Below are 17,368 nucleotides of genomic sequence, written 5' to 3'. Positions count from 1 at the left end.
GAAACACTAGACACACAGGCTATCATAGCAATGAGTGTATTTGTTGCTCACGGATTGACTTTTTTGTACAAGGCAGTTTGTGCCTTTCAGCAAAATGTTGTGTAACTAGTTATGGTTAATAACAAGGTGTGTTTGGTTTGAAAGGGGGGGGGGAGTCAGCCCAAAATCGATAACCACTGCAGCAATAAACTGTATAGTCGTGCAACTGAGACAGGGGGAAGAAAAAAAAAAATTAAATCTTCCTCAATACTACATAGCTGCAGACCTTCCATTCTGAAGCAGCATACCTCGAATCAGCTTAGAGCATTGCCTGGGAAAACAACAAAAGAGCCAGCTAAGAACCTTTATTTGAAGATGTTTGTGTAAACCACGGTGTTATTACAGCGCTAATGTAAAATCTGCCATTTTCATCCTGTTATACACAAGGCATTAAAATTTATCCTGTGTCTTTTTGTCAGATAAAAATGGAAATGAGCACTTGGTGTCATTGGCTGGGAGGCCCCTTGCGGGGAAGGTCCGGCCGCCTCGGTGCAGGTCTTATTACATTCGACGCCACATTGGGCGACCTGCGCGCCAGATGGGGATGAAATGATGATGAACTTCCCTGCATAGAGAGAGAGAGAGAGAGAGAGAGAGAGAGAGAGAGAGAGAGAGAGATGGTCCCTTCCAGAGGAGCATCAGTAGTGTCTACTGTCCCCTACAAAGACAGGGACAGTAGTAGGTTTTCCCGTGGTAGGAGTTTTTTAAATTCCTCTGTAAGCTTTCTGAATCTAACCATTTTCCACTTGGGGGAGGGGTGGAGTAATTCTCTGGGTAGGTAGTCTAGTCTTGGTCATATCCACATAGAATACCATGCAGCAAAAAAACTATATATGTGTTTCCACTGGTGGCCCTTGTTGTGGAACAGGAAATGTCTGTGACTAATCAGGAATAGGAGGTAGTGGGAAGATTATGGAGCAAAATGTTGGGACCAGGAGTGGCACAGGGATGGGCAAAGACATTTCATGGGTTGGATGGGTGACAGAATACCACTTTGGGAAGAGTGTAGGAAGGATACTCCTCACTTCAGAACTGATGTGCAATAGTCGAGGCACTGGCAGAGAACGTGTTTCAGTTGTTCCACTCCTGTGTATGCTAAGTGGTGATGAGTCCACTACTGTCAGGTTTTGTGACTTCTCAGAAGGTGTACAGAATAGTTGGGTGTGTGGGGAGACAAGCATGAGAAATTATGTCTCTTGATAAGGTACTATGGTTTGTTTTGATCTGTGAAGCCCTCAGTAATGCCTTAGGCATATTGGGAGCCGGACTACTTGTTTTGTAGGTCACACCAATGGTTGCAACGGGTACAAGAAGGCCTTTTGTACATACTGCATGCAGCAGCTTTCACAGCTATTGTTTGTGATTACTAAGTTTTATATGAAGAGGTTTTCTTATGGGGCCATCAATGAATTATAAAGTAACAAAATGAAGTGGCAATTCAAATACTGAAATGGAGATAGCTTACTGGGTCATTGAAGGTTAGTTGAAATGATGGAAGAGAAAGAGTTTGTGGAGGAGAGAGGACAGGTCAGTTTCATATCATGAAAAAGCCGATGATGAATCAGAACTAGGCAAGGTGTTTAAGATTCTGGTTGGGTACAAAGGATTTTTCTATATAGCCCACAAAAGCCCCCTTTTTAATTTTATGATAAGGCACTCAAAGTAGTATCATGGTTAAAGTTATAAAAAAAATGGTTCAAATGGCTCTGAGCACTATGGGACTTAACTTCTGAGGTCATCAGTCCCCTAGAACTACTTAAACCTAACTAACCTAAGGACATCACACACATCCATGCCCGAGGCAGGATTCGAACCTGCGACCGTAGCGGTCGCGCGGTTCCCGACTGTAGCACCTAGAACCACTCGGCCAGTGTTAAAGTTACAATTACGACGACTGTCATATACTTAATTTCTGTTCTCACTTTGTTTTCATGTGTCTTTGTCCTCCATTGGACTGTTATATTTCTGTTCCGTCTTACCTAATTCCTGTCTTCAGCTCCTTACCTCTTTCTATTACTCCAAACCCTCCCTTTTCCCCTGTACTTTTTTGACATTGTTTCTGGCAGTGATAACCTAGCACGTTGTTGCCATTTTCTATATGTCTGTCTGCTGTTCAGTCCTACTTCTTTATGGCGAGTTGCAATTTATCCTTATACACATATTTACATTCAATACTGGATTATACATCGATTTGTTTCAACTTTAACATTTTATGGAGCAAAAAAAGTGCAGGAAGCCTAGTTTGTTGCTTGTCTAAACGAGCAGGAGCATGAACTAAAATTACAAGAATTTCTGTTTCATTATTCAGGTTTATAATAATGTATAGAGCACAATTTTAAGAACATGTTATTCCATTTTTATCAATAAAAGTCGTTAATGATCATAACACAGTCTTCCTAGGAGATGGCATTCTCTTTTAAATTTGTGATACTTACCCTACTCACAGCCATAACTAACGTGTGGCCTTCCACAATCTGTTCCTTTCTATATCTGTTTATGACAGCATCCAAACATTCAAATGTACGGCCACCCATCAAATATCGAACACCCTTCTTCTCAATACGAAATCTTTGAATCTGATTATTGATGTGAAAGAACAGAGAATAGTCTCCAGGTGAGTTGTCACTTGGTCTAACAAGGAAGCTTCCCGGTCCAGCTACAAAAAACAATCTTCACATTAAAGTGACCGGGAACACACCAACTCATCTAAACATTGATTAAAACTCATATTTTGCATACCTTTAACAAGCATATCAACAGCTTCACTTTTGGTAACATTCGGATGAAACCAACTAAAAACAGTATTTGGATCAATATTTTCATCCAAGTCTTCAACCAAATCTCGGAAAATCATTCCCTGTTCGCCAGTCCGATGTGCCGTTACCCACAGCCATCCATCTCCCATGTCATTATGGACAAAAAATATATCACCTTTCTGAAAACTAAATATAAAGTAAACTGATTAAACCCAAAAGTGTGACTATAAAGATACAGTTTTATACTCTATCATATCTACAACAATAAGAATCTAAAATAAACAAAACCGTATTGCATTTTCAAAGCCAACAAGCAAACAATATTTTTCACATTCTTAGGGAATAAACCGTGCATAAATAAGGTACTTCCAGTATCACTGATAGACTGGAAGTGGTAACCCATAATTCAAAATTAAAAGTGGTGTGTTGTATTTGTCAACACCATATGGAACAAAAATTATTAAAAATAAGCACTTATGTGTTTCAACCGCTGATAAATGTTTTACTTTTTATCTATTTCATGTAAATGAAATAGATCCATCATTCATTCATTTGTAAGTGTTTACAGGTCCCTTCAAAAGAAAACACTGGAGAAATGTGGGACAGAAAGGAATTCATTAGTAGCAGAATTAGCCAATATAAATTGCCTCTGTATAATCATTAACTACCAATCTTATAAGAAATTAACCAGAAATATTATTTTTATTATATTTCTACACCAAATGCCAGCTTATGAACTTAGATTAAAATCGCTATTTTGAAAACAAAGTAGTTTTCAACCATTTATACACTTAGCTGTCGATTACCTACTCCATCATCAATAGTAATTTACACACTGCATGATGCAAGGATTACTTAAGTGCTTAATGGGATTGGCAATTCCAAACACACTGTTTATAAGTGCGACATTGGGTTATGCTTTTTATTTATAGATATACATTTTTAGAATAAACAACTTCTTACACACACACTAACAGAAACCTTAGACAAAAGCCCAAACTCTCTTTTTTTCATATTTTGTCTTGTAATTGCATATACCACAGCAAACCTGAAATAGATTTTAGTCATCATTTTTAAATACCATTTAAGAGAACAGGTATTGGTGTGCAAGGCATAATAATGCTATGTCCTTGAAGAAAATCATGTGTGTATTAATGATAACATTTTCACTCAGCACATTTGCATAATAAATCCTTCATTGATGTTATTGCTTAACAAGTACTTAACAATTCATCCAATGTAAACACAGGAGACACTTATGATTGGGGAGAAATCAACTTATGGTGTTCCACAACACTCAATCTTAGGTCCATTAGTGTTTCTGAAATATGTAATTGACCTATCTAGTTTAAATGATCTTCTGTCTAGTTTACAAAAGGCAAAAATAATTCATTTTCTAGATGACACTAGTATTTTAATCAGTCCAAATAGACGTACAGTAACAGCTGAAAAGATAAGTAATGCTCTTAAAAATGGTCCCAGTTTCAAATACATACATTACAGATTTGCGTATCTAGAGGTAATATACCAATGATAAAAGAAAAATGTGGCGAGGAAACTTCAAAAATTTTAGATATCCATGTGAATGAGAACTTACGGTTGCAAAACATCATCTTGGAACTCTTAAAATCACGTAGTTCAGCTAATTTGCTCTCCAAATTATTGCAAATCTTGTGGAGAGACAAATCAGTAAATTAGCGTATTTTGGGTTCTTTCATTCGATAAAGTCATATGGATAATTTTCTGGGGTAATTATCTTGAAGTAAGTTTTCACTGCTCAAAAACTTATTGTAAGGACAACATTTGGTGCTCATTCGTGATCATCTTGTAGACATCCGTTTCAGATGTTACGTAGTTCGACTATCGCTTCACACTACAGCTCACAAGGAACACCGATGTACACAATTACAGAGCAAGAAGAAAAAATGGCATTAATTATTCCATAGCATGGTTGTGTTTAGCACAAAATGGGGTGCATGATGCATCCAATAAAATTTTTGATCACTTATCCGATGTCTGATGGATAGTAAAGTTTAAATTTGATCATATGGGATCATATTCTTGGGTAACTCGTCAAACTGAGCAGCAGTTTTTAGACTACGAAAGCGAGTAACAAGACTCAATTGTGGTGTAAATTCAAGAACATCTTGCAGAAATCTGTTCAAGGAACTAGGCAGTCTAACTACTGCTTCTCAGTACATTTCTTCCTTAATGAAATTTGATTCAAATAGTATGCTCTATTTCCAATCAGTAGCTCAATAGTTAGTATCAATACTGTGAATAAGAACCATCTACATAAAGAGCTAAAATCATTTTTGTTGGTCCAAAAAGGGGCACAATATTCAGGAACATACATTTTCAATAAATTGCCAACAACCATTTAAAAACTTGGTTTCAGATAATGTATAGTTTAAACAGAGTTTGAAAGAATTTCTGATAGGCAACCCCAACTCTATAGATGAATATATCAAGAGGGACTGTTAGAACAGCTAAGGTAAAAAATGTCTGTTAGATTTCAGTTTTACCAGCTCTTTGTCACAACAGTCAAAATTAGGAATCAATTTGTGTACGATAAATTTAACATGATGTGTAGAAATGATTAATTCACATTTATATTAAGAGACTCATTCCATATCATCAGATTAATCATACAAATGACCCCTGGAACATAAAACTAACTACCTAGTTTTTCTTGGGAAGGTTATCGTGCAAGGCAAAATATCATTCCCATCACCAGGTCCAACACAAACTGAAAAATACAAAGCTAACTTTCATTTGATTTTTTAAATCACATTGTCAGTTAGTTGATTCCATTTTAAAATGTTACCCATGTAAACACTAAGTATTGTGCATCAAGTCTCATTTAGTAGTTGACCCATGATATTTACGTCTGTCATAGACATCTGCTACTGACATTTATTTGAAATTGAGTAATTTTGTTTTTTGTAAAATAGGTAGCTGTGCAATATCCACAAATGATGAAATTTTGTGGCCTGCTGACTATAGTGTATACATGAAGGGTAGTACCCGTATTTGGTCTTCACACATATGCAAGGCAGTTAGCAAAGCGTACAATAAATACCCGCAAACCTTTGGAAAATTGAATTTTTTAAAAAATGATGAAATGCTCTTAACTTCCTCAAATTCAAGTACTCTATGACAAAATAATTGCAGAGAGTAAGATTAAGAATTAATGTTCTGTTTATGATGAGATCATCAGAGATGAAGCAAAATATCAGATGGGATGGAAACAGGCTGTGTCCTTTTTGGTGGAATCACCTTGCCATTTGCCTTAAGCTATTTACAAAAATAATTACAGATGAGAAACAGAACAACAATGTAATTTGTGAGGTAGACAGATGATAACAATTCTTTCATTTGGAAATGTGTTAATGTCATTTTAGCTATCAGAGAAAACTTCAAACAGTGTAGTTAAAATATTTAAATAACCATTTGCAAACTTTATCTCACTTGTTGTAAAAGATGATCGAAGTCTGTGTAAAATAGATTAAAAGGAACTTTACCACAGTCCTATACCCTTTTTCCACCCAAAACAATACATTTCAGGAATTTATTCCTATAGTCAATTATTATTGGTTCCACTCCACCATGGATATACATCAGTCTCAGCTGAAGAGATTGTATTTACACAGATGTAGATCCCATATAAGACATGATAATAGAAAGAAATTACTACAAAATGTGCTCTCTGGTGATAACGATCACTGATTACGTTCTCTCGAGTCACAAACATTTAAAATGAACAATGCCCTTCTTCCATCCATACAGGGAACTTAGAAAATCATAAAAAACATCACAAAAAGGGTAAGACATTGAGTCAGAGATAGGAACAACAAAAAAGACTGCTATACATTTACACTTTCAGCCAAAAGGCCTTTTTCTGAAGTAGGAAATACACACTCACTCACTCACTCTCTCTCTCTTGCCTGACTGGAGAGGCAATCTGTTGGTGGTGGAGGTGAGGAAGAGGCTGGATCAGGAGGCAGAGGGATAGCAGGGTAGGGATGGGGGAAGGTGTAGTGCTTCTTGGAGCAAGCAGGGATGTGGTTGGGGCTGCTAGGTGCTATTGGCAGCTTTGTGGAGGGATAGAGGAGGGGAAAAAGACTAGTGGGTGCAGTGGTTGAAAAGAAGGCTGTGTAGTGCTGGAGTGAGAGCACGGGAGATGATAGGTAAGTGAAGGACAGAGACTTGCAAAGGATGAGAGCAGAGGAGTTATGGGAACATACGATATACTGCAGGAAGAATTCCCACCAGTGCAATTCAGAAAAGCAGGTGTTGGTAGGAAAGATCTAGAAGGTGCAGGCTGTGAAGCAGTCACTGAAAGGAAGTGCGTTGTGTTGGGTAGCAATTTATACAGACAGACAGCTTATTGGTTGACATGCCCTCATAGAAAGAAGCACTTGCAGTTTACTTTGTATGTTATGTGACAGCTTTCACAAACACACCTTCTTTTGATGGAATGGGAGATGTCCTTGATTGGACTGAGCATGTGGTGCTGGTTGTGGTAGTGGTACGAGGATGTATAGGATATGTCTTGCATGTGGGTCTATTGCAGGGATATGAGATATGAGACAAGCGGTTGGGAACCGGGGTGGAGTAAGGATGGACAAGGATACATACTCCATCACTGCTCCTAAGTCCTTGCCTCATATACCTGCAATATACTTAGATACATACTCCCACCACCAGTTGCTATATGCAGTACAGTGTCAACAGCCAGAGACAGTGGTCATATATGTGCGAGTTGTGCTCGTGTGAATGTGTTTGCGTTTTCTAAATCAGAGGAAAGCCTATATACCCAAAAGGGTAAATGTATAGCAGTCTTTTTGTTATGCCTGTCTTCGGCTCAATGTCTCCTCTATATGCTAAGTAGCGATCTATCCTTTTCAATAATATTGTCAACATTACAATTTATGTGACAATTTAAAATTTCATTAGTTCTGCATTTTAATAAGGATTGCTTTCATCTTTTTGTTGTGTTTTTAACACACTAACTGGTACAGGCATAGTGATGGATATTTCACCACCAGGACCAGCCAAGCATCGGGCTCTGCCTAGGCTGCTGGTGGCCTCGTGGCAGTCGCCATGTTAACGGTCTAACTTGTGAACTTTTATTGCAAATGCCAGAAACACTCTTACTTTCTCAGGTCTTGTCTTTGTGTACTGTATTATGCATGTCACACACTGAAGGATGTTCCTGTTGCTACTGCTAGTTTATGTACACTCCTGGAAATGGAAAAAAGAACACATTGACGCCGGTGTGTCAGACCCACCATACTTGCTCCGGACACTGTGAGAGGGCTGTACAAGCAATGATCACACGCACGGCACAGCGGACACACCAGGAACCGCGGTGTTGGCCGTCGAATGGCGCTAGCTGCGCAGCATTTGTGCACCGCCGCCGTCAGTGTCAGCCAGTTTGCCGTGGCATACGGAGCTCCATCGCAGTCTTTAACACTGGTAGCATGCTGCGACAGCATGGACGTGAACCGTATGTGCAGTTGACGGACTTTGAGCGAGGGCGTATAGTGGGCATGCGGGAGGCCGGGTGGACGTACCGCCGAATTGCTCAACACGTGGGGGGTGAGGTCTCCACAGCACATCGATGTTGTCGCCAGTGGTCGGCGGATGGTGCATGTGCCCGTCGACCTGGGACCGGACCGCAGCGACGCACGCCAAGACCGTAGGATACTACGCAGTGCCGTAGGGGACCGCACCGCCACTTCCCAGCAAATTAGGGACACTGTTGCTCCTGGGGTATCGGCGAGGACCATTCGCAACCGTCTCCATGAAGCTGGGCTACGGTCCCGCACACCGTTAGGCCGTCTTCCGCTCACGCCCCAACATCGCGCAGCCCGCCTCCAGTGGTGTCGCGACAGGCGTGAATGGAGGGACGAATGGAGACGTGTCGTCTTCAGCGATGAGAGTCGCTTCTGCCTTGGTGCCAATGATGGTCGTATGCGTGTTTGGCGCCGTGCAGGTGAGTGCCACAATCAGGACTGCATACGACCGAGGCACACAGGGCCAACACCCGGCATCATGGTGTGGGGAGCGATCTCCTACACTGACCGTACACCACTGGTGATCGTCGAGGGGACACTGAATAGTGCACGGTACATCCAAACCGTCATCGAACCCATCGTTCTACCATTCCTAGACCGGCAAGGGAACTTGCTGTTCCAACAGGACAATGCACGTCCGTATGTATCCCGTGCCACCCAACGTGCTCTAGAAGGTGTAAGTCAACTACCCTGGCCAGCAAGATCTCCGGATCTGTCCCCCATTGAGCATGTTTGGGACTGGATGAAGCGTCGTCTCACGCGGTCTGCACGTCCAGCACGAACGCTGGTCCAACTGAGGCGCCAGGTGGAAATGGCATGGCAAGCTGTTCCACAGGACTACATCCAGCATCTCTACGATCGTCTCCATGGGAGAATAGCAGCCTGCATTGCTGCGAAAGGTGGATATACACTGTACTAGTGCCGACATTGTGCATGCTCTGTTGCCTGTGTGTATGTGCCTGTGGTTCTGTCAGTGTGATCATGTGATGTATCTGACCCCAGGAATGTGTCAATAAAGTTTCCCCTTCCTGGGACAATGAATTCACAGTGTTCTTATTTCAATTTCCAGGAGTGTATTTGCATTCAAGTGTAAACATTCCAATTGTCTTTACAAATGCTTCTACAGAATCTACAGTTATTAATTCCACAAATAAATTTCACAGTTAATTTCTGAAATATAAAAACTGTCAATTCTTTTAGCATTTTAAAAAAATCTCTGATGGCAACAAAGGACAAAAATATCAAAAGTATAACTTCACATAGCAGCATAATTTTTATGGCCACACATTTTGGACTTTATCTCTAATGCTCCTTCTTTTAAGAAGGTTCTTAAGAACTGAATTTGTGGTCTTCTTTTCTGTTTGTGTTAACTGTTCTGCATTTCACGAACTTTGCGGATTGTTATTCTGCCTGGTATGAAATTGCTTAAAATGTCCTATTTTAATTAGGAAGCATGTTTGACCAACATACATTGCCTTATTTGCTTTTTATTTACTGAGGCTGGGCAATGATTCACGCAAATCAAGGAGTAATAATTAAAAGACTGGACACTGATGATGCAAGCACTTAATGTTTGTCCATAGCACCCTACACTTGGATCACCATCAGCTGGGTTAACTGTCCTGTTATTTACATGAAGCCCTACACAAATAAGTTACAAGAAGCTAAAGTCATTCGTAATTTTTTCTAGTGACGCATTGCTGTTACAGATCCATAAGCATTCAGAATTTCATTAGCAAAATCTAATTTAAAATCAGGATTCACCAAATAATTTTGTGTAAAGTCAACAGTTCTTGTCACATGCAATTTACATTACTACAGTATATCACAAAGAATTTTTTGATAATTTATTGCACAGTTCGCATAAAATAGTACTAAGTGCACACAATATTTTATTCCCTAACAATACATTATAACATCTGGATGAACTAGTCCAATCTGAAGACTTGGCAAATTGTAGTATCAGCATATGTCTCACAATTGAAATCTTATGTCTTGGCACAGCTTATGTAGCTGCACAACTTCTGTGTGGGATTATTTGTGGCCGCCTTTTTCATTCAGTCAGTTCTGAAAAAGTCAATTCTGTGCTTATTCTTGTCAAAACCCTCAAGAATAATACGATAAAAGTCTCCTTTTTTCTGAATTACTTTTTTGCATAATGCATTATCTTTGACGTCTCTGGTCACACTACGTCAGATTTTTAACGCCATGTATTGTATACTCTTGTATTTTTTTTTTTTTTTTTTTTCTGCAAGTCTTCTAGTCAATGACATAATATTCTAATCTTTTTTCTTCTCATTGACATTTGACCCAACATATGTTGTGTGTAAAAAAAAATGGCTCAAATGGCTCTGAGCACTATGGGACTTAACAGCTGAGGTCATCAGTCCCCTAGAACTTCGAGCTACTTAAACTTAACTAACCTAAGGACATCACACACATCCATGCCCGAGGCAGGATTCGAACCTGCGACCGTAGCTGTCACGCGGTTCCAGACTGAAGCGCCTAGAACCGCTCGACCACTCCGGTAGAACCGCTCGGCCACTCCGGCCGGCTGTTGTGTGGCCTTTTACTAGAAAAAGAGCAATATGTCAGAAGGTAGTGTGAATATTGTATGCAGTTACAAGTTTCTGTGCTCCACCCACCAGTCTTCTATAGGTGAATGGCTGCCTTTCCCTTCTTTTACAAACTGTCCCATCCAGGGATTTCCATTATTGTTGTACTTCAGACAAAATGTTCACTACATCCTACTCATTAAATCTCTCTATATACTAGTTTAAGCATAGAGTTTAGGTATTTTTTGTGCTGTTAACACTTTACTTCCATTTTACATGCTGCGCCGTGTGTCAAAACCTTCCACAAAGTTTTGATATTTTTCAACACTGTGCCTCTCTGGTGGAATCAGTTGTGTAGAAGCTTTTTGCTAGAAATGATTGTGGTGTGAATGTTGTCCATGAGGCAGCGTGGCTCATGTAGCGAAGGAGTCTCGAGTTAGCAGCAGCACAAGAAAGGTGGCGAGTGGGGCCCCACACTAGGAGCAATCCATGAATGTGTCAGAAAAGGACTTGGCTGTATCCAGAGTGATAGTGTGGCCTCGTTATTGTTGAGAGCCATTGTTTGGGAAGCTGTAATTTGGAAAGGAGCTCCCTTCTGCATGCAAGAGCACTTTAGTTGCACAATACTGGTGTTGCCTAAAGGAGATTGGCAGTTAAAGCAACAGTTGAAAGTCTGTGCAGCCATCACTATACTGTCACTGCACCCTGGTTGCATTGACACATGAGTACTGGATAATTCCACATGGAGCTGAGTAACTTTATTATTGTGTACTTGCCCATCTGTGTGTTGTTGTTGTTGGTCTTGCTAAATCGTATTCTAGTTCGCCCAAGTGGAGGGGGGGGGGGGCGTTAGTTCCAATATTTTGTGAATGGCCATTTGTTTGTTTTAACTGTTTATGTTACAAGGTTGTCCCTGAGTTTGCCCGGGTGGGAGGCCATTACTTGTACACGTGTGGGGGTCTGGTGGTAATGAACAAATTTTACATTGTAGCACAAGAAACTGGTGTGTACAAGACTTGCAATAAAGGGGTTCCACTGTAATTTATTGTGTATTTCAAGAGCTTTTGTTAAACTGGATTTATCTGAATACTTGGTGTGTTTGAATTGCTGTCAGTTTTGATGTTATAAATTTGTTTACAGATTATTATATTAATTTTGAAATTTTATCACAAATAGTAATCAATCTTGAGCTGAAACTTAACTGATGTTATAATTGCTTTCTAATAATTTTTGTTAATAAAATTGTTTTAAAGGATGTATGAACTCATGTTAGCCCAGCACCTTACCACTCCTTAACAGCTCTTACTGTATCACATGTAAAATGAGTATGAGCTATCATTAGTGAGCTTCCGTGTGCCTCAGACTGATATAGAAGCCTCAATCCCTCCTAAAGACATCATTAGCAGATGGGGACAAAATAAATCCCAGAAACCACAGTATAATAGCCAGGAGAATTTCAGTAATTTTTACCTTTCTGGGCAAGAAAGTCTGCATTTTATGATATGATAAAGTTATTATGACCCCAAATGATGGCATTGAATGATTACACATGATACATTATTACTCAGACCTTTAAACTTATAGGCCTGTTTAAACAAATTTAAGTGTGCTCTCTTTATTCAAACACCATATATGAAATAATTTGTACATGGATTGTTCAAATACAATGTAGCATGGACAGGACTACCACAATAAAAAAAACACATGGTTTCTACATTATACCGAAGAGCCAAAACATGACCACTTATTTATTAGCATGTTGGTCAACTGTGCTACCGATTCTGCTTGGTATGGATTAGACAAGTCCTTGACAGGATTCTAGAAGTCTGTGGCACCAGATATCTACACACAGGTCAAGAAATTCCCACAAATTACTGGGTGGTGGTTTGTAAACATGCAGATGGCGCCCGATCCATGTTCCAGTGGGTACAGATTAGGCACATTTGCTGATAAAGACATCCTTGAGTTCACTACAATGACCCTCAAACCACTGTAGCATGATTATGACATTGCAACATGGACAGTTATCTTGCTATAAGAAGTCATCACCATAGAGGAAACTTCAAGCATAAAGCAATGTAGGTGGCCGACAATGTTATGTAGTTCACTGCTGTCACAATGCCTTAGATTGCCACCACAAATCCCTTGGAAGCCCCACAGCATAATTCTGCCCTCATCAGCCTACATCTGTGGTGCGGTGCATGTTTCGTGCAGCCATTCGCCCGTATGACGGTGTATAAGGATCCAACCACTGACCTGGTGTAACAACAAATGTTCTTCATTTGACAGGCAACACATTTCTATTGATCGACAGTGAAAACTTAGTGATGCTGTGTCTACTGCAGTCATAATTGATGATGTCATTGGGTCAACACAAGAACACGTAGGGGTCATGTTATGTGGAGCTCCACATTAAACAATGGCCTTCAAATGATGTGCTCTGAAACACTTGTGCCTGCACCATCACTGTATTCAGTCATCAGATCTGCTACAGATTGCTGCCCATCCTGGATTACACAGCTGGGGATACTTCGACTGCTACGTTTTGTGATGAGATGTGGACGTCCAATGCCATACAGCCTACCTGAGATTAGATTAGATTAGTTTTTCGTTCCATAGATCCGTGTGGAGGAGATCCTCGTGGATGTGGAACACGCCAATTATTTTTTTTAAAGCTGAAATAACAATACTAATAGTATGTGTATTTACAATACATCATTTGTTTCTATTAAAAAATTCGTCAATGGAGTAGAAGGAGTTGGCCACTAGTAAGTCTTTCAGGCTCCTTTTAAACTGATCTTTATTTGTAACTAAATTTTTTACGTTTGCTGGCAAATTACTGAAGATGAGTGTTCCTGAGTAGTGGACCCCTTTTTGAACTAAAGTAAGTGCTTTTAAGTCCTTGTGCAGATCATTTTTGTTCCTGGTATTGTACATATGAACTGAGCTGTTTGTTGGAAAAAGAGAGATATTATTTAGGACAAATTTCATTAAGGAGTAAATATACCGAGAGGCAGTAGTTAATACAACCAGTTCTTTGAATAGGTTTCTACAGGACGTCCATGAATTTACTCCACAAATAATACGTATTACACGCTTTTGGACTGAGAACTTTTGTTTGACTTGAAGAATTACTCCAAAATATTATACCATAAGACATTATGGAATGAAAGTAGGCAAAGTATGCAAGAATGCATGTCCAATGATGGTGATAAAAAGTGAACTTCAAAATTAGAGTTCTGTGAATTCTCTTGATATCAATCTCACAATAGTTAATTTGTGTCGGCTAGTTTCTAATTATGTGTGCTGATGGTACTACACACAACATAAAATAATTTAGTGCCTTCTCATCCTCTTCTCAAGCTGCTAAGAGATGGGGAATTTTGGAAGGGAACTGGTTAAAAATTTCATTATGTCTGTCTTCTTTGCTTTATTTTGTATGATGATTTGTGAATGTTACTGTTCGCCTTCTTTCATACCTACTGTTTAGTCCTTTAAATTACAACTTTCAGAACTTCATCAGTCAAACATTTAACTTTGCAAAGGATAGTTTTAGGCTTTTTTAAAACATCAAATGTATTTTGCAGCAACTAATTTTTTTAACTTATGTGATATTGTGTAAATTTCAACTAATAAACATTTTGCAAGCTGAAATATGTGAGACTGAAGAATTAGAGAAAATATTAACTTTTCTGCCTCTAAAGCATTTAAAAAACACTTCTGGCTACACATAAAATCAACACTAAACCTTCATCTACAAGTAGGCAGAACTATGCTCCAACAGTATGTGGCAACAAGCTAGTCTGTTGAAAATACAGAAATAATTAGTAAATTATTTTAGTTTTTTTTAAATTTCATATAGCTAAGAGTTATGGAATGATGCAATATACACTAAGTATATTAAGGGCCCAAGTCTACCACAAATATTACAATATCCACAATATTTACCACAGAGATGGGCACTTATCACTGTGGTCCTTATTTCACTTACCTGAGGAACCATACTTTAATCACTATCACCAAAGTCAAGACCTTTATAAGCATTCACACTGCCATGGTCCTTTCTGTGACTGCACCAAAACATTTCGATCTTAAAAAAGGGCCAGCTAACTACACTGCTGGCCATTAAAATTGCTACACCAAGAAGAAATGCAGATGATAAACGGGTATTCATTGGACAAATATATTTTACTAGAACTGACATGTGATTACATTTTCACGCAATATGGGTGCATAGATCCTGAGAAATCAGTACCCAGAACAACTGGCTGTAATAACGGCCTTGATACGCCTGGGAATTGAGTCAAACAGAGCTTGGATGGCGTGTACAGGTACAGCTGCACATGCAGCTTCAACACAATACCACAGTTCATCAAGAGTAGTGACTGGCATATTGTGACGAGCCAGTTGCTCGGCCTCCATTCAGACATTTTCAATTGGTGAGAGATCTGGTAAATGTGCTGGCCAGGGCAGCAGTCGAACATTTTCTGTATCCAGGAAGGCCCGTACAGGACCTGCAACATGCGGTCGTGCATTATCCTGCTGAAATGTAGGGTATCGCAGGGATCGAATGAAGGGTAGAGCCATGGGTCGTAACACATCTGAAGTGTAGCATCCACTGCTCAAAGTGCCGTCAATGCGAACAAGAGGTGACCGAGACGTGTAACCAATGGCACCCCATACCATCACGCCGGGTGATACGCCAGTATGGCAATGACGAATACACGCTTCCAATGTGTGTTCACCGCAATGTCGCCAACCACGGATGCGACGATCATGATGCTGTAAACAGAACCTGGATTCATCCGAAAAAATGATGTTTTGCCATTCGTGCACCCAGGTTCGTCGTTGAGTACACCTTCGTAGGCGCTCCTGTCTGTGATGCAGCGTCAAGGGTAACCACAGCCATGGTCTCCGAGCTGATAGTCCATGCTGCTGCAAACGTCGTCGAGCTGTTCGTGCAGATGGCTGTCGTCTTGCAAACATCCCCATCTGTCGACTCAGGGATCAAGACGTGGCTGCACGATCCGTTACAGCCATGCGGATAAGATGCCTGTCATCTCGACTGCTAGTGATACAAGGCCACTGGGATCCAGCATGGCGTTCCGTATTACCCTCCTGAACCCACCGATTCCATATTCTGCTAACAGTCATTGGATCTCGACCAATGCGAGCAGCAATGTCGCGATACGACAAACTGCAATCGCGATAGGCTACAATCCGACCTTTATCAAAGTCGGAAACGTGATGGTACACATTTCTTCTCCTTACACGAGGCATCACAACAATGTTTCACCAGGCAACGCCGGTCAACTACTGTTTGTGTAGGAGAAATCGGTTGGAACTTTCCTCATGTCAGCGCGTAGGTGTCGCCACCAGCACCAACCTTGTGTGAATGCTCTGAAAAGCTAATCATTTGCATATCACAGCATCTTCTTCCTATCGGTTAAATTTCGCGTCTGTAGCACGTCATCTTCATGGTGTAGCAATTTTAATGGCCAGTAGTGTAGTTTACGACTAATTTAATGATGTAGCACTAGCATCAGGCTGGCGCTCACCAGGTCAGATACAGGAATTATTATTTTACTGGCAGTATGTAATGGGACACCCTTTTCTAACGTAACCTTTTTTCATAGATTTAGCCTATACCAGGATTAATCTTGACTGTTTCACTGAAAGAATTTCATTTGATTTTGTATGATGTATTATATTTAAGACTAAAATGCATAAAAATAAATTAATTTGTTACAATCGTTACAAACTATATGTGCAGTTAAAATTACTCTTCTTTTAAAAATATTTGAAATTATGAAATATCTGATATATTCAAAATTCATATTATTAATTGCACAATCTAACACTAATTATTAAATTTATTTCTGGACTCCTTTATGAAATAATGATATAACCTCGTGGAAATTATTCTTTTGTCAAGAAAGTTTGTAAACTCTTTTGCTTTGTAAACTCTTTGGATTATTGTGAGTACCGTAGAATGTTAGTAGTAGTGGGCATGCCTCTGATGGAAACATGTGGTTTTTTAATTTTGTCTACAACAATGTAATTGATGATTTATGAAAATGGAGATTGTGAAGTTAGTGTGATATAAAAGAATGGGATGAAAAAAACAAAACTGTAGCAACAGATAGTACTTCATCAGTTATTTAATCATCTGGAACCCAGTAAGTCAAAATTTCAGCCACAAGATTTACCCCTAGATGCAAGAACTGGAGCCAATAACAAGAAGAGAAAATGAAGATAAGTAAAAAGTTTTTCTTTTGTACATCTTACACCTCTCGAAGCTTTCGAAACTTTTAGACACAGAGAAATATAATGGTGATGTTTGGGAGGGTAAGATTACAACACTTTGGGGCAATAGATAATAATGGTAGTTTTAGATAAATTGCTAGTTCTGCAGAGTCATTTGCTCAGTGAACTG

General features: G+C 39.6%; 1 protein-coding gene across 2 annotated transcripts in view; it reads right to left on the bottom strand.

The window, feature by feature from the left end:
- LOC126412314 (ras GTPase-activating protein 1) overlaps positions 1-17,368 on the bottom strand; it is a 149,893-nt gene that overhangs the window by 117,651 nt on the left and 14,874 nt on the right. For both annotated transcript variants that reach the window (XM_050081835.1, XM_050081834.1), the window contains exons 4-5: positions 2,779-2,981; positions 2,475-2,695 (exon numbers count right to left, since the gene is read on the bottom strand). In XM_050081835.1, the coding sequence (XP_049937792.1) occupies positions 2,475-2,695; positions 2,779-2,981 (424 nt within the window). The remainder of the gene's footprint in view (positions 1-2,474; positions 2,696-2,778; positions 2,982-17,368) is intronic.

The sequence above is a fragment of the Schistocerca serialis genome, chromosome 7 (assembly GCF_023864345.2).
Source record: "Schistocerca serialis cubense isolate TAMUIC-IGC-003099 chromosome 7, iqSchSeri2.2, whole genome shotgun sequence".
NCBI lineage: Eukaryota > Metazoa > Arthropoda > Insecta > Orthoptera > Acrididae > Schistocerca > Schistocerca serialis.
This window is presented reverse-complemented; position numbering and strand designations above follow the sequence as displayed.